The sequence below is a fragment of the Gallinula chloropus genome (assembly GCF_964237585.1).
Source record: "Gallinula chloropus genome assembly, chromosome: 2".
Lineage (NCBI taxonomy): Eukaryota > Metazoa > Chordata > Aves > Gruiformes > Rallidae > Gallinula > Gallinula chloropus.
Window position 1 is genome coordinate 45442243 of NC_140086.1, and position 18413 is coordinate 45460655.

General features: G+C 41.0%; 1 protein-coding gene across 1 annotated transcript in view; it reads left to right on the plus strand.

Annotated features, from left to right (window-relative positions):
* The window catches only part of PRKDC (protein kinase, DNA-activated, catalytic subunit), a gene marked incomplete at its 5' end in the record, with an annotated part of 90027 nt that overhangs the window by 54023 nt on the left and 17591 nt on the right, over positions 1 to 18413 (plus strand). Inside the window, 15 exons of the mRNA XM_084260381.1 lie at positions 922 to 1101; positions 4914 to 5122; positions 5568 to 5706; positions 6276 to 6464; positions 6942 to 7166; positions 7795 to 7903; positions 8624 to 8735; positions 9981 to 10170; positions 11220 to 11394; positions 11483 to 11673; positions 12860 to 13040; positions 13565 to 13725; positions 15191 to 15402; positions 16586 to 16673; positions 17325 to 17468. Of these exons, the coding sequence (XP_084116507.1) occupies positions 922 to 1101; positions 4914 to 5122; positions 5568 to 5706; positions 6276 to 6464; positions 6942 to 7166; positions 7795 to 7903; positions 8624 to 8735; positions 9981 to 10170; positions 11220 to 11394; positions 11483 to 11673; positions 12860 to 13040; positions 13565 to 13725; positions 15191 to 15402; positions 16586 to 16673; positions 17325 to 17468 (2505 nt within the window). The remainder of the gene's footprint in view (positions 1 to 921; positions 1102 to 4913; positions 5123 to 5567; positions 5707 to 6275; positions 6465 to 6941; positions 7167 to 7794; positions 7904 to 8623; positions 8736 to 9980; positions 10171 to 11219; positions 11395 to 11482; positions 11674 to 12859; positions 13041 to 13564; positions 13726 to 15190; positions 15403 to 16585; positions 16674 to 17324; positions 17469 to 18413) is intronic.

The window sequence follows — 18413 nt, forward strand, 5'->3', positions numbered from 1 at the left end:
TGTTCCTCTGCTTGAGAAACATGGTGGAGGTCTTTACAGACATTATTGCAAAGAACATCTCACTGTACAGCAACAAAACAGCCACCTTTATTGTTTTATTTCTCTACAGCAGAGTTGTAAAAATACAAATGAGGTTACTGTGTCTAAGACTGAACTCGGACTACTCAGTAAAGCTGATTCCTTTTTACACCTGAGAGTGGTAGAAACTGTAGGCTGAACCTATCCCATTTTACAGTGCTTGAGAAGTCACATTGTTCCTGATTACCTTTGTATTTAATTTCTTTTGATGGTCCCTTATCTCTGTGCAAAGGGAGGAAATAGCACAATCATGAGTTATCTGAATAGCATTAGATCAAAAGTTAGACCAAACTCCAGTCCCAGGATAGGCCAGGATTCATAGGATTATATTATGCATATAAATGTGTTTCTGGGTTGGAAAAAAAATGCCTTTCAATCTCAGATAGAACTGTCCATCCGTCTGTATGGTCTGTTTCTCTGTGTTGGCTCCCTCAGTGGTAGGTCCAAGCCTCCTCACACATTGATGTCTTCTGCTTTGCTTTTTATTTTCGTGAAACCCTTCACTGGCAGTGTTGTCCCTAAGATGATACAGGGTGACTGGTTCCTGTAGTGAGAATTGTGAATATCCAGAGACTGTAAATTCCATCCTCTCCACCAACACTCTGGCCTGAAGCCTACATTGTCTTGGACTTTCTTTATGTAGAATAATTAAGATGGGGTTTGAATGAGTTTTACAGTGATTCCCAGCAGAGGTGTGATGCATGCCAGACTAATTATTCCACTCCCAAAGAGTGTCCACATAGGGATTAGGTACAGGGTGGATCATATATCTTAATTTTATTTATTAGTTTGTTGTGTCACAGCAAAATTCAGTGACCTTACTGCTTTTGTTGTCATTTACAGAAAGATCCAACATTTGCCAAGCAGCTTTTCAGCAGTTTGTTTGGTGGAATTTTTCATGAGGTAGAAAAATCTAAAACCCCTTCTGAGAAAAAAGCCATCACCCAGAAGCTGCTGAACAACTTCAATAATTTCCTGAGTACGAGCCTGTCTTACTTCCCACCATTCATTGCCTGCATCCAGGTAAATTCTGCTGTATGGCATGAAGATATCTTAATGTAATGTCTTTGAATGTGGTAGTAAAGGTGAAGTACTGAAATTTAGACAGAAAGTGAATTATTAACCAAATGGATGTTTCAAGTGACTTGTTAAGCTGAAGAAGGTAATTTATGCCTCTGAACTGATTTTTCAGGATTTCTGCAACTTCTGATCTGTAGTTTGAGTCACCTTTTAATGCTTTAATTGCATCAGTAACAAGAAGAGACTTGATTTTAAATGAAAGCCACAAGAACAATTGAAAGGTTTATGTGGGTGTTGTGGGTGTCATGTGCTTATCTTCCTGTTTCTGGGAAGTGCCTACTGAGGAGTACTTTGATGTCTTGAGGATATCAGTAGCTGCCAGACAGTTTGTTGTTAGCAACTCTTACTTACTTTTTCAAATTAGCCCCCTGAAGTAGTTGTCTGGGGACTTCCAGTAATGAGGGAAGGAACGATGTGCTAACCTGCAAGCTTCATCTTTCTCCCCTTGTTTTCAGAAGGATTAAATAAACAAACGACCAACGCCCTTGTCCAGGCACCTGTTACATACTCACTGTGCCTTTATTTAATGTTTCTTGTCAACTGTGTTGATCTTAATGTTGCCTCTGACTTGTAGTTCTCAAAGTAATCTTGAGTGGCAGGTAATGGTTTCTTCTTTCTGTTACAGAGGTTTAAATACTCTGTGACAGTAGATGTCATTTGTAATACAAGAGAAATGCCTAGTTTGGACAAGCATTTTAGGCAGTGACAAACTTTGCTTCTTAGTACTTGTGTTCACACATCTGAAATTTCTTGTTTACTTTTTTCTGCTGCAGCTGCATAAGAGGTCAAATGCTATGGGGATTTCTCTGGGCTGTCTTGGTATTTCTGGAGCCAGCGCCTCACAATAGCTATCTGTTAATGTTCCCTCTTGACACTGCGTTTCTTGGTTCTCTGTCTTGGTATTATTTGTGTTGAATTCTGCTGTCTGATGGACCCTGTTAATAACACTGTTGTGTTAGGCTCCCTTTTTTTTGAAATAGATGTATAATGAAGATTCAAAAACTAGGTAAGTTGAAATTAGTCAAAAATACGGACTTTTTAAGAGTGGTAAGAGCATCTCAATGCCATCCCCATTCAACAGCAAAAGAACAGTGTGAAGGTGAGCCTCAGCCTATAAACTTGAGCATCCTACCTAACAGTAAGAGGAAGTCTTTTGCCCACCAGGGAATAGAGTTCCTATCGATCAGGAGAGAGAGCTAGGAGAGGGAGAACAAGAGCACACAGTATCATGGTTGTCATTTGGCTCACAAAGGCTGTACTAATGTCTTGGCAATATGGAAATGCGGCTTCTGTTTCCCGTATGCCGACAGTATAATTAATCTTGGCTTATTTCACAAAGGCTTCTTACTTCCCTGCTGTTTCCTTCTGGTTGTTTGACATTTTGGTCTTCTGCAAGTTCAGGTCCCATCAGTAAAGTAACTTGGTGGTAAAAAGAGCTGTTTTCATCTTCAGGTATAATCTTAAAATTGATATGAGGTTCTGGGATTGGCTTTCAGGACTGATCAAAAATACTAAAAAGCTAACTCTGTGACAAAAGTTTGCATAGACTCCACAGAGATACCTGGCCTCTGAAGGACATATAATTGCCTTCCAAATACTCTAGCTGTCAGGCTAACTTGGATGCCATACCTCCTAATATTTGAACTTGTGTTGCAAGTAATGACAGAACACATTGGATTTGGAGCAAGAAACATTCTCTCTGCTTTCAGAAGATAAGGGATCAAATAGTCACAAAAATACTCTGACTAGGAGGAGATCTCCTTTGATGTGGGACAGTGTCTTTAAATTTTGGGGTTGGAAGGGTATTTGTTCTCTGATACACAGTTTTAGTTGTGCAGTTCTTACATTTTTTCCTAGGCATCCTTGAGAAAGTCTTACTTGGGCAGAGCTGTTCTTAATTTTTTAGCTTGTGCAGTTGGCACTGCGTCTCTAATATAACCCCTAAATGTTGTCAGCCAAGGAATGTGTGTTCATACATAGGAGTGTCTGGGACACATAGAATCATAGAACCACATAATGCTTTGGGTTGGAAGGGACCAAAGCTCATCTAGTTCCAACCCCCCTACCATGGGCAAGGACATCCTCCACTAGATCAGGTTGTCCAAAGCCCCATCCAACCTGTCCTTGAACACTGCTAGGGTTGGGGCTTCCACAACCTCTCTGGGCAACCTGTGCCAGTGCCTCACCACCCTCATAGTAAAGAATTTCTTCCTAATATCTAATCTAAACCTACCCTCTTTCAGCTTGAAGCCATTACCCCTTATCCTATCACTGCACTCTCTGGTGAACATTCCCTCTCCCACTTTCCTGTAGGACCCCTTTTAGTATTAGTAGCTGTTATTAGGCCTCCCCAGAGCCTTCTCTTCTCCAGGTTGAAAAATTCTCGCAGCCTGTCTTCATAGGAGAGGTCCTCCAGCCCTCTGATCATTTTCATGGCCCTCCTCTGGACTTGGTCCAACAGCTCCATGTCTTTCTTGTACTGGGGACCCGAGAGCTGAACGCAGCACTCCAGGTGGGGTCGAAAGCAGAGCAGAGGGGCAGAATCACCTCCCTTGGCCTGCTGGCCACACAGTTCTTGATGCAGCCCAGGACGCACTTGGCTCTCAGCTGCTCGTGCACATTGTCAGCTCATGTTGAGCTTGTCATTGATCAGCACCCCCAAGTCGTCCTCCTCAGGGCTGCTCTCAATCCATTCTCCACCCAGCCTATAACTGCCTGAGCAGCAGGAAAATATGCTTAACCTGCCATTTGGTTCCACTAAGTCTGTAACTCAGGCAGCTACAGGAAGCCAGTCTTTTTCTCTTTTCTACTAAGTACAAATATATCAGTGTTGAGAGTAACAACTATATAAATGATGTAATGAGTTTGCTTATGCCAGGTTTTGTGCTGATTGCCATTTAATTTTTGTCCTAAAAGTCAGTGCTGTTTCTTGTAATGGAAGGTGTATTACTGCTCTTCCCTCTTGTGGATTTTTTTTTCCTTCCTGTTTGGTTAAGATTATTGCAACGTTCCTTTAGGTTCTTAAATGGCGGTGGGGGGGGAACAAACCCTGGCTTGAATAAATTAATCTGCTACTTTCTTCATATATTTCCTTGTATTTGGGATAATTGTGTTAATTATTTAAAAAACTTTCAGGTAAATGTATGGTTATCCCCGAAAAACATATTATTCTGTACTTGGACTGATGTTAAGAAAGAAAAAGACCTTAGAGAAATATTGTGATGTCTTTAAATCTGGCAGGGCTAGATCAGTATAGTACTAAATGAGTCTAACAGGAAACTGGTGTGCTAAAACTGGGTGAGCATATGGATAGAAAGCCTCCAGCTCAGAGAAGACATTGTGGCTAATCATGCCTTTGGCTTACGACAGGAATGCAGCACTCAATAGGTTAATCGAAATGCAGCTGTTGAGCAGCAGGCATCAGGCTGCCAACAAACAGCTGGAAAGATTGAGGCTGTGGATGTGTCCATCTACCTCTCCCCCACTTCCCATGTGTTCCTGTGTAGAGAGTTGTACTGTGCTCTGGAGACAGACGAAGGAGAGGGGTTATTTTCTACTGCTCTCTGCCCAAAGAGCAACAGCGCAACAGGAAAAGATTCCAGTTTTCCCAGAGTTGGGAATTTGTGGAGATGTAATGGCTTATTTCCAAAGCTTGCACTGTAAGAAAAGGGGTACTGCAGAGATGGTCTGCAAAAGGTACCGATCACGATTGTTCCAGACCAAGTAGACACCCACTGTTTTGTTTTATTCTATAGGAAATGAGTTACCAGCACAGAGCGCTGCTAGAACTGGATTCAGCTAACGTGAGCACGAGCTGCCTTGCAAGTTTACAGCAGCCAGTGGGCATCCTTCTTCTGGAGCAGGCCCTGATGGCTCTGTCCCCTGCAGAGGAGCCTCCGTCCAAGCGGATGCGTGGGAGGACAGAGCTTCCCCCAGATGTCATCAGATGGATTGAACTTGCAAAGTAAATTCCTGTTTGAGACAACTTGCTCCCGTTTAGATTTGCCTTGTGAAAAACTCTGCCTTTATGGCTTATGGGATTTCTTAGTCTTTCCCTCGTTTGGAATTAAGATAGGCTTTTAATTTCTTGTCAGTTAGTTGCTGTCTTTCAGTTAGAGCACTTAGACTTAACAGCTGTGCGCCCTGATGATGCTGTCAGACTGCTGAAAAATGTGTTGTTCGTAGCTTTTCAGCTCCAAGAGTTTCCACAGTTCAGGTATTACCCTACAAGATTAAATTTATCTAGTTAAATACATATTTATGATCATATATAAGAAATATTTTTTTTAAGTTACTCCTACAAGCCTGCAGTATTACTGCTTATTGGCTTATTTTTTTAAATCGCTTACATTTGCATTGCTATACCTCTGTTCAATGAATTAAAAGATTTCTCTTTTCAACTTGACTAGGCTCTACCGATCCCTTGGGGATTACGATGTCCTTCGTGGCATTTTCAGTGGCAAGGTTGGGACCAAGGACATTACGCGGAAAGCGTTGCTGGCAGAAGCAAGAAGTGATTATGCTGAAGCAGCGAAATGTTATGATGAGGTAAAATGGCAGCAAGATTTTTTTATTTCATAAATCTCTTCTGACTTAAAACTAATAAGCCAGAATTAAACATTTTGAGAAGCAGCACATTGTTTAAAATGCCTTTGAGTTTTGTTTGATTGATGGTTCAGTCTGTAAGTGTGTGGGAACAGATGAGCAGTCAAAACAGAGCAGTAAGTGTGATACTTCTTGCTGTTTGTTAGAGCTTCACATGTGCAGTCGTGCAGACAGACAAGTAAACACCATGGGTGCACTTCCACCCCGAGAGAGCAAACTGCATGTGTTCATAGCAAAGAAAATCTGGGTTATAGTGTGTAAGAAGGAAGAAGGATCTCTTTAACTATTTGCTCTTTAAAAATGCAAGTTTACTAAGGATGGCTCCCTGAACCAAGTTTAAGTATAAACTCCCACAAGGTTGAATTTTCTGCACTTAGGGTTGCTGTTACATTCTGGTAAATTAATAGATGTTTTTAGGAGACAATGAATTATTAAGTTCCTGGTGACGTAGAATTGAGACTACTGTCAGATTCCAGCTGAGAACCTTCCACCCCCTCGAATTCATTCCCTAGGCTCTCTATAAAGAAGAATGGCAAGATGGAGAGCCAACAGAAGCAGAGAAGAACTTCTGGGAACTTGCATCTCTGGAATGCTATGACCACCTCACAGAGTGGAAGCATCTCGAGTACTGTGCTACCATTAGTATCGATAGTGGAAAACCTCCAGACCTAAGCAAAACGTGGAACGATCCATTTTTTCAGGTTTTTAGAAATCACTTCATTGGTACTGCACTGGTTTTTGTCTCTGCAGGGATGTCCTGCAGTGATATGATTGTGGGTGGCAATCAGTTGCATTATTTGGGTTTCTTTTATTATGGAAATTAGCAACGAGTCTGATCTATAGAATAATTAAAATAGTTACTTCTGCTGTTTTTATGACGTTTAACTTTTACCTTGGATCTCTGAGTGATCATATAGGACCAGCTTTATCATCATCAGTGTTTTTGTTGGTTTTGTCACTTTCTTTCATGTTTTAAGAGTTACCAGAATCCTGGTTTTGAAACTGGTAGATTTTGCTAGTAACCTCTTGAGCCTGTCAGAAAAGGGTGTGATTTGTTAGCAATCTGGAGTTTGTCTAAGGGGAAAACATTCAAGAAAACCATACCGAATATTTATAACAGAAAATTGACCATCTCATATTCCATTCCTAGAAATAAAGACTGTATTTTCACCTCGTAGGAGACATATCTGCCCTACATAATACGAAGCAAGTTGAAGTTACTGCTCAGTGGGGAAAATGACCAGGCTTTGCTAACTTTCATTGATGAAGCGATGAAGACGGAACAGAAGAAAGCCATTATAGAAATGCATTACAGTCAAGAGCTTAGTCTCCTTTATATCCTGCAAGATGATTTTGACAGAGCCATGTATTACATTAGCAATGGCATGCAGGTCTTCATGCAGGTAACAGTTCTCTGCTATCTCTGAAAAGGATTTTTGTCTGCATAAACTCATGGAACAATGAAACTGTTCTTGCTGTTACTGCTGCTAGATTATTCTCTGGAGAGAAACACTTGCCTAACTACAATGAAATCTAGGTGCTTTCCAGTCACATGACAAAACTTCCTTTGAATTCACTGCTTCCAGTGATGAGAGGGGAGCCATCCAGTGGAGTGCATCCTCCCATTTTAGTTTCTTTTATTTTGCCTATTTCATCTACTAGAAATTTTCACAGTAATCGTGCGTGCAGATTAAAAGCAGATATATTTCATTCCTCTTCTCAGAAGCCTCCTGTCCTCAGAACAAACTGGAAAAGGGAGTATTACATTGAGAGGTTACAAGTTCCATCTGTTACCAAATGTTGATTAGACTGTAGGACTGTCCTAAAATCTAGGGTAGGAATTGCAGCTAGAATGTGCCTCTACGCTTCTCCAAAGCAGAGTTGCTCTCAGATCACAGGCTATTAGATTACTTGTAAAAGGTTGTGTTGTAGAGCATAGTATGTAGCAGCATCAGATAAAAAGTTTGTAGAATACTGAATAGAACTGTATTGTAAATTCTGTGTGTGCAATCTTCCATTCTCTCTTTTCAGAGCTATTCCAGTATTGATACTTTGTTATACCAAAGTCGAATGACCAAACTGCAGTCTGTACAAGCTTTGACAGAAATACAGGATTTCATCAATTTTATGACTAAGAGAAGTAAAGATTTTATTTTTTTTTTCCTATGCAATTTTCCTTTCATGATGTTAAACAATCACAGTTTCCTGAACTTTGTATTTCTGATCCCATGCTCAGAGGACTGAAACCCTGTTTGAAGGAGCGTAGGTCTGGAATTATTTCTTACAGTCAAGAAGACAGTAAGAACTACTCAGTTATGTAAGATAGAACACAGAATTATCTTCAAGCCTATTGCAAAGTTTTATTAGCCTATCTATTGTGATAAGAGTTAAGTATCTCTTTTAAAAGTTTAAGTAATAGTTTTAAAGTAAGATTTCTGTTGGGGTCACTTCTGGTAGAAACTAGTGGTTAGCAGAGAGGAAAGATGGCTGTGGTATATACTTTATAGCTATTGAGTTAGGCATGAAATAGAAATTTATGTACGTACACCAAATTATATATTAAATTTAGTTAATAGTTCCACTACACTCCAGCATATTCCTGTATGGAAAGAAAGGTGCCCACACAGTGGCGATTCCCAGCGACAGTTGGCACTCGTGTCCTTACTGAATCTCTTGGGCTTAAAACAAATTGTAATAAAAAAAGCAACACAATCACCAAGTAGCATATTTAACCAAAGCTCAGAAGTTAAAGTGGGTTGTTTTATTGCAGCTTTCTGGTTGGAATGTTAGACTGTGTTTCAGGCCTTTTTCACACTGTTTGGATTTAGATGCATTCAGAGTATTCTGAATTGATTTCTAGGTAACTTAACTTCACAAGCTTCCCTTAAGAGACTTCTCAGAATTTGGACAAGCAGATATCCAGATGCTAAAATGGATCCTATGAACATCTGGGATGATATCATTACAAATCGGTAAAATTGCATTCTTGGGTTAGCTTTTGTTCTGTCTGCATGTTGAGTTCTGTTCTAGTGCTCCCTGTTTTCATACAGGGGGTGTTGATCCAGTGTATGACTTTTTTTTTTTTTTTCTTTTTTTAAACTGTTGTAGTAGTTTTATCAGTATAACTGGTTTCTGTGTGTGACTAACCTGTGGTGAGAAGCAAAAGGAGATTGGGAAATGGCCAGGGAATAAACTGTGTTTTGTTAGGGAGACATAACTGCTAGTTTAAGCGTTTTCTTGCATCAGTGACTACATGCACTGCACAAGCTAACCCACTTCAGCAGCCCTTTAATACACTCCCTTGTAATTGAGTAGATTAGCTGCACTTACCTCAATGAAACACCACCCCATAGGCCAGTCTGTTACAAATAAAAATAGTTGCCAACTTTGTAGGCAGTTCCAAAGTTAGGGGGTGCTTAAAGTAAGGTCAGCCCTGCCACTATCAGTGCTCCATGTCTTTATAGTAAAGCTGGTGACCAGTGCTGTAATTAGAGACTTGCTGTGCCACTGTTGCTATAAAGAGCAAAGGCTCCCCAAAGACTCCTTTGGATTAGCTCCAAAGAAGTTGGAATGCTTTTTTGAGTTGGAAAGATTTCTGTCTTCCCCATGGTATCTGTCTTCATCCCAATCCATTCTTCCAGTGCAAACTGAGATACTTTCTCCTTTCCTGGGGGACAACTTCTTCAGCAGCTCTGCTGAAGCCCACTGTGCTCTCTAATTGATTTTATTATCTCTTGGTGTCGGGAAGGCATGGCTACAGAAGAGTTGATCTTTTCTGAAACATGAATTCCAAGGTTTACATGGGTTGGTATGATGCACCTGTGAATTGCAGGTGGGCATCAATCCAGCCTGGCATTTACACTGTATAGATGAGATTCCCGTTCGTTTACACTTCTGTCGAGTTGCAATGCAAGTGGTGGTTTGGTGAACTTAGAGGTTGTGGCTAATGATTTTAAAACAACAAAAGACAAAAAAATCCCACTCTGTTGTGGATATTTTCTAATACTTAATCTCATCAGCTCAATATCCTAGTGTGCTCTCAGGGTCAACCTGTCCCCAGTTAGAAGTTTCTGAGAGCTATGTTTAGCCTCTGCTAAAGGTGAAAGCTTGCCATTTTTACTGAGCTTTTTTTTACTGTCAGGCAGATCAGCACTTCTGAATGTTCTTTCCCTTGGATGCATACCAGAGTGATGTGTACTCCTGTTGTCATTGTACAGGTGCTTCTTTCTTGACAAACTGCAGGAGAAGCTTCTCTGTGATCAGGCCAATGATAGTATGGAGGTGGATGAAGAATATGGTGCTGGTGACCAAATGGAAGTGGATCAACAGGGTGAAGACATTTACTCAATGATTAAAAGCTGCAAATTTAACATGAAAATGAAGATGATAGAAAGTGCCAGGAAACAGGTGATTGTACTGTCTGATAGCTTCCAATTTTGTGATAAAGTACATAGAGATTACAGCTGGAAAAGCCTTTCAGGTGGTCTTGGGCACCTTTTTGCCAGGGCAGACCTTGTCTCTTTTTGACCCTGCTGTCCAGGACATGTTGAAAGCTCAAGAGAGTAAGTTCTGTAGGGAAAGAAAACAATTGATATAAATGTTAATTACAAATTTGTCATTGCTGGAAATGTGCCTGGAGACCCCTTTGATCCCAGATGGTTTCTGACATTTCAAAGGGCAGATGCTTTATTTCTCTGTAGTGTTTTAGTCTTTAACGGAAGGGATGCTTGCAGCCCAATGTTATGCTTTCTCATTTACAAGTAATCTCTTCTGTATACGAAAACAAATCAAAATCACATTGAATCAGTATCATTTACTTCAATCAGCAATGATAAGACTTTTTTTAGTTTTCATTAATGCTGTGAACACATGTGAAGAACTAAAGCTAAATAACTTAGAAATTTTGGGTTGGATCTGGTTGTTAAAATGACTGAAACATAGCCTTCTTTGATGATGAGTCTTTGGTGTTTCAAACTTGAGAGAAGATGGAAATGCTGCAGAAATCCAATCAGTGACAAGAGTTTGTTTTAAGCACCATAATAACCAGATATGTTAGTGCTGTATTGACTGTACACCCTTAAAGGTGTAAATGAAAATAAGATTTCCTTTAATGTAACTTACAGGAGGCTTTTCATCAAAATGCAAGTGTAAGTGATTTGCTTAATGGTTATTATAAACCAGATTACATTCCCCATATGTGTTTGTACTGTGGAACAGTTAATGGCTGTTTATTTAATGCAGATAGAATTATTTTTATTTTCTCACTTTGTCAAACTCAGTTTGTCTATTCTTCTCTCTTTCTTTTCAAATTTCTCCATTAGCACAAACCTGGACCTCTCTTCTTACTATTTTTAGCTTTACTTGTGTTACCTAAATCTCATCCCATTTGGTTGCAGAAGGGTCGTGTTACCTCTTCAGATACATTATCTGAAAATTCTGTCTTAATCTGAATACAGAACAACTTCTCAGTTGCCAAGAAGCTTCTGAAAGACCTACACAAAGAAGCCAAAATGAGGGAAGACTGGCTGGCCAGGTGGAATTGTGCCTATTGCCGCTTTGTGCATAGCTGCAGCTGGAACCAAAGTTGTCCTGAACGCCTGCTCTCAGTGTTAAAAACCATCTCACTGCTTGGTAACAGCCTTTTCTTGGCTTCACATTTGTTTATTACACAAGGCTGCTTTGTTGTCAAATTGCCAGCTTTGTTTTTGAATTCCAACAGAAGATACCAAATCTGACTATCTTAGCAAGAACATAACGGCCTTCCGAAACCACAATCATCTTCTGGGCACCACGTACCAGATCATGGCCAATGCTCTGAGTCAGGATCCAAGATGCCTTGAACAAATCGCAGAAGAGAAGGCTGGAAAAATATCAGTACTAGCAGGAGAAAGTCTGGAGAGCCCTGAAAAGGTAAAAAAACCCCTAAAACAAGGGGGTGGGGGAGAGTAAGGGGGGGAATTTCAGTATTGTAGTCACTGCTTCAGTAGGTAGTGATGGATACAGATAGATACAAGGAACCTGAAACCCATCTGCTATTAGCAGTGATTTGTCCAGGAATACCAGCTGGAGGAAGGAAAAGAAAAGGAAAAAAATCCATCTGTGGGGTGCTGGTTTGTGCTCTCCTGGACTTCTGCACAACTGTAACCTTTTTAACTGGCAGAGTGTTCTTGTGTTTCTCTGTTCCTGGGTTTTGCTTAGAGGGGAAAGACATGGTTGTGGCACCTGCAAGTACAGTGGTGGGACAAGGCTTGGGAACCAAGAATGCCTTTATTTCAGGTGGACATTTCTGAGATTCTTCATGCTGTTGGACTATCTTATGTCATAAAGAGATCTTTCTAATACTGATCATGATACTGATACACTTACGTAAATAGTGACAGTGACAAGAGGTGTTTTTAAGACTGAGCATATGCAAATCATCTCTGCTTAATTTGGGGAGGTGTGCATCTAAAGAATACAGTGACAGGTTGTGCTGTACCTGAAATGGTCTGTGTTATCAGTTGTCCCACATGCTGAGGTTGGTAAGTTTGTAGGCAATATATGAACATATATACTTGATTTATAAACAGTCAGTTGTAAAGGATCATGTCAGGTCCCTCAGTGCATGAGCTGCATTAGAAACATGATAAATATGACTGGTTTTAACGTGGAAAAAAGGCATCAGATTCAAAATAGTTTGCATGCTTTTTTAATCTAAGTTCTAAGGATAACTGATATGCAGATGCTGTAGATATGTCTTAATACAAAAAATGGCATATTTAAATTATGGGTTTTGGTAACTGCAAAAACTTGAGTAATATTAACTTTTTTTCTGTTATAAAAGCATATCCACATAGCGTATCCAAAGACTAATTTAAGTTAAAAGTTTAGTTTGTGTTTTTCCACTGAAAATTGTGGAAATTTAAAATTCCTGAAATTACTGCTGGAAGTAACATCTGAGGTTTTTTTCCTTTGCATCAGCTGCTCAAAATATCTAACACAGTTACAGTTTTATCTACTCCAGGCTTGCAGCCAAGCTCCAGCTTCAGAAAGAATTGTTGAATGCTGCTTGCTAACGTGTCTTTCCCCCCTTCCCTCCCCCGATTTGAACATTCAGGTACTGGCAGGTCTGAACAAGAAGGCTTTTCAGTGTTTCAGCAGTGCTGTGAGGAAGTCTGAGGAGGAGGTGCAGTCCCTCTCCATGGAACATGTGGATGTGCAGGGAGTTATCAACGCCTACATGACTCTGGTTGGTTTCTGTGACCAGCATCTGCGCAGGGAAGAAGAAGGCTTGCCTGGTTAGTCAGGATTTCTCTTTAAGCACGTGAGGTGGTGGATTTATCTGTGATACGTGAGCTTTTGTGATACCCAGGAGATCTCCCTGCACAGCACCGCCTGAAATTAAATGGAACAGTTTGTCCTCCAGTTTAACAGTATTTACATTCCCTTTTTTCCCCCTCTGCTGTTAATGCTAGCTTTGGTACTGGTGAATCAATCTCCCTCTCACTTGTGAGAAATGTATCATACCCAGCAGATGCTTCCCTTGTTGCTTCCCAGACCACAGAAGTGCTGTATTTAAAGCAGGCAAGATACCAGTGGTGATACAGCTTCCTGATAAAGCTAATCCTTGCAGTCCCCAAGTACATGTGTTGCTGATGTGTGCAGTTCAAACAGATGGGAAGGAGAACAAAGTGAAAATACAAAATACACTGGAAAAAAAAAAACAACAACCCTGAATTGTAAAGATGAATGTTCCAGATGATCAAAGGCATGGAACGAGTGATGGTGTTTCTGATAATTCTTGTTTAATGTCTCTTGGCAGAAATTAACACTGCAGATCTGCAGCTATTCCCAACTATTGTGGTGGAGAAAATGATAAAAGCTTTAAAACTCAACTCCAGAGAAGCCAGGCTGAGATTTCCTAGACTGCTGCAAATAATTGAAAGATATCCAGCAGAGACATTGGGTCTAGTGACACGAGAGGTTAGTTGCTTCCATTTTCCTGGCAGCGAATGTTGCTATAAATCGAATTTAAAAGGTGAGGGTGGAGGTTGGATGGATAGAGAGGTTAGACTGGTAAGTTTTGCTTCAGGTGAATCAGATAAATTTTAATCCATCATTGTTCCTTATCTTTTCTCTAACTTGCTGAGTCTAATTCATATGGACAGAAACTTTTTTTTCAAAGTTTAACTTTTTATCATTATTCTGATTGCAAATGCTAGTTTCAGAGCCGATAAAGAACTACTGTTGTGGGGACCTTTTATCCCTCAGAACAATCTAATAGGGCTGATAAAGGTAGCTAGTGTTAGAAGGAGGAACACCTCATTTCTGTACACTTTTCCAGATGCATTGTCCACATCTCCCACCTCTCTCTGTCCTGCTTCACTTCAGAGGTTACTGCAGCTTCTTCCTCCTTCGTATTTTCCACTTCCTCCCTTCCACAACCTGTCTCTCCATTGCTGTTCCATGGCAGGATACCGTGGGACAGAGAAGCTGAGGGCTCCTCTGTGACTCATGCCTGATCCTGCCTTGGCCTGCCTGCCTTTTCAAGCCTGTGTCATTGTGCTGGTGCTCACAGAGTGCCCGGCCCTGTCAGAGGAAGAACTCAAGAGAGAGATAGAAACAGGTCTTAGTTATACCCAGAAACCAAGAAAGTAGCAAAAACGGTTGAGGCACAAGGTGCGGCCACAGTGAAACTCTGCTGGTTCAAACACAACCTGACACCTGGTCCAGCTGACAGATCTCACCCAGAAAAGGAGTTCACACAGGAGTTAGTTCTTTGTCCTCTCCTCTGTCTCTCTTTCTTTTAGATAAATACTGGCAGTCTGACCTTAAACTCTGTTAGAGAGGTAGGAAAGGATGAGCTGGGAGGAAAGGAGTCTGAGCCTGGCCTCTGGCTATCCCAGGAAAATCTATTGTAGTACTCCTTTCAGATGTGACGTGGGTTTTGGAGGGAATTGAGCATGAATTGTATTACTTTACTGGAAATAATATCTGTCAGCAAGCTTAAACCTTCTTAAAGATGGAGGAAGGACAGAACAGTGACAGGAGCTTTAGTGTTCCCCTTCCTGGCTTTTTTTTACTCAAGTCAAGACTTCAGCCCCCTGGTGTATGAACTGTCCCTTTGGATTTTTGAGTTGGTTGTGTGTGATGATCAAAATTGTGGTATTGCATCCAGGTGGAAAGGCCACAAGTTTGAGTATAAAGCCTCATCTTGATCAACAAATTGCTGATCTTTATAATGGCAAACCAATTGAGCGGTGGCGGTGGTAGTAGTCATAGTGAAATCTCTGTTTCGTTGGGGGATGGTTGTTGTAACCTAGTTGACACTCTGTGTTGCATTTTCACATGTTTCTGTCAGGCTGGGCCACAGGGCAGTTCTGTTTGCTTGCTACAATTGTTTTTTTGAGGAGAACCAAAGTTGAAAGTAGTGTCTGTGTTTCTGCAGCTTTCTTCAGTTCCCTGTTGGCAGTTCATTGGTTGGATTAGCCAGATGATGGCACTACTTGACAAGGATGAAGCTGTAGCTGTGCAACATACTATTGAAGAGATTGCAAATACCTATCCCCAGGCAATCATCTACCCTTTCATGATCAGCAGTGAAAGTTACTGTTTCAAAGATACTGCAACTGGTTGCAAGAACAAGGAGTTTGTAGAAAGGTGACTTTTCAATCCAAGAAGCTCTTTTGTATGTGGGTTGTTTGGTTGGTTTGTTTTTTTATTTTCAGGAGCAGAGATATTTGTGTATTATTTCTAAACAAACTCTTTTCTTCAGGTGGGCTGAGAAACACTGCAGGGCAGTCCCATGCACACAATGTTTTCATTTAAAGGCACGGGGAAAACTGATGCATAAGTGCTCTTAGTATTATTAGACATACTCAGGTTGGTGACCTGAATACTTTGTGAAGTGTTGAGTACAGAGTCCTCAGGCTGTGGGAAGTTAGAATTTTTCCAAGGTAAGAAGACCACAGAGAGGCAATCCCTTTCTCCTCGTAATTCTGTGGTAGTCACAGTTTCTTCTGTGGTGGCCACAGTTGTTTCTTCCTCCTCCTGTTCTGCCAAGGTGGAAGGGAAATTTGGTGCATGATTAGGCTCTTACTGTAGTAGACTTCACATCAGTACCCACCAGAGATGAAGCTGAAGCAAGCTTGCTTGGGCATTTACAGTCTTTCTAATACCAAGGGAAAGCAGATATGTTTAAGCTGAATCAATGTTTCTTCCAGACTTCAGAGAGAGGTAGTGGAATGGATGCATGCTATCTTGGGGAGTGACAGCTCTTGGTTGTGGTCCTCTCTGCTTATCCAGCATGAAGCATGCACCTTCCCTATAAGCCCTCCCTTGCCCATTTTGCCTTGCAATAAAGCCTGAGTTCACTCCACTGCAAAAGGCAAGTTCTATCACACAGTGCTGTAGAAGTACTAACACAATTTTAGGTGTATTTTTGCTTTTTTTTTTAATCTCTGATATATTTACTACATTTCTTTGCTTAAAACAAGAAGGTAGTCTTGTGCTTCACAAACTGTATCACCCTTGAATAAGTGTCTTGACAGGATGTACAGTCTGGGTAATGCCAATTTCTGTTGCAGGTACGCTTTCCGCTCCCCCCGCCAACCTCCCATTTTCATAGTGGGATACTTAATTAAAAATTTGGGACCTGCATGGCACAGACAGTCAATGTATTAACAGTCATGCAGCCCAAGAGAATTCTGAGACCGACCTGCCTACCCCTAGATGATTTTACCAGAGTCTTGAATATAGCAGACAGTCTGGATCATTGCTTATCTGCAGTCTAGGTGGTGATGGTAGTTCCTGTTGCAATGTGATGCACTTTTTTCTTTTAAAGGATCAAGAATAAGTTGGACAGAGGAGGAGTAGTTCAAGATTTTGTTCACTCCCTGGAACAGCTCTCTAATCCCATAATGCTTTTTAAGGTAAAGTGTATTTTTTTTTTCTATTGCCCTCTCACCCCCTCCCTCCTTCCCCTTCATTCCTCACCCTCTGTTTAGGAAAAGAGGGTGCTGGGTGGAGCCTGCTGCAGTTCAGTTGACACCACAGCCACAGGAAGCGGTTCAACCTAGAATCAACTGGTGATGTCGGGGTGGTGTCAGCAGCTTTCATTGGCAATGGTTGGTCTCCCTTGTGCCAGCTGGCTGTTTTGTACTAGCCTTTTTCAGCTTTACTCTTCGGGGTCCCTGCCATGGCCAGTCTTCCTTAATCATTCTGAAAACATGTCAAAATTACCATTTGTGCCATTCTCTGTAATTTCTGACTACTTTTGTTCTTAGAGCCTTTCCCTGCTTTCTGCTGGGCTTCCCTGTCCGTGTTCTGAGCCTGTTGCCCAAAAGATTCTTGTCTTGTGTTTGGTACTGCTCCTTAGCTGGATACTGAAGTAGTAAACACAATTATCTTAATAAAGTAGAAACATTTTATTGAGAGAAAGTGAAAGGGAAATATTTCCACAGCCTTTTGGTTGTCAAGAGGCATATTTGGCAAATACAGTGACCCAAATGCAATAGAGCAGATTACCAAAGAACAAGAGTCAGTAAACTTCTCAGTGCTCGTCTGTTTCTTTCTGTTTGCAGGATTGGGTTGAGGATGTCACAAATGAGTTGGTAAAAGCTCAGAGAAGTAAAAATAAGCTTAAGGAAATGTACCAAAGAATGTACAAGAATTTGGGAGATTTAGAGGCTCCTGGCCTTGGATTGCTGAGGAAGAAGTTTATTCAGGTATGTGTGATTACTGAGTAGTATTGGCATTGTGTGCTTTTTCAGAAGGCACTAAAAAGTCAAAAGAGAGGACCAAATGACTGCTTTTACAGGTACTGCAGGACTTCATGGAGACAAGAGATCAAGTCAGGAGTACAGGACTAGCATTTCTTTGCTAGAAGCTGTGGAAATAATATATAGTTCAACTTCTGCTTCTGACTGCCCTACAGGACTAAATGTTCCCTCTTACTCAGCTTCTGCCAGTCCTGTCCTGCACATGCTGCCAGGTTCTCCAGGCCTGAGCCACTCTGACCATCCATGAACCTGAACAGGAATCTGGCCTTGTCTTTTTTTTGGGCTGCCAAGGATGTGTGAGCAATTTAGGATGGTTTTGATATATTATGCTTTTCAGATTTGCTGCTCATACTGTTACATAGGGCAAGTTATTCAACAGAATTACAACTGTGAAGAATTACAGAAAGGACTTTACAAAGCTGAGATCTGAAATAGTGAAAATCAGTGTAGAAAAATGAGGCCATACCCGTGGGAAAAAACAATACCCCAGTTTCATATATAAATTCTTCGGGTTTGAGCTGATTATTGCAGATCCAGAACAGAATTTTGATTTGTGATAGTTCTGTGAAAACATCAGTTGTGAACTGAAGAGACATCAAGAAAGTCTGGAGAAGAGGAGGCTGAGCGGAGACCTTATCACCACCTACAACTACCTGAAAGGAGGTTGTAGAGAGGTGGGCGATGATCTCTTCAGCCAGGTGTCAGGAGATAGGACAAGGGGAAATGGCACAAAGCTGTGCCAGGGCAGATTCAGATTAGATGTTAGGAAAAAATTTTTTACTGAAAGAGTTGTCAGGGCCTGGAACAGGCTGCCCAGGGAGGGGGTTGACTCACCTTCCCTGGATGTGATTAAAAAAAGGGTAGATGAGGTACTTAGGGATATGGTTTAGC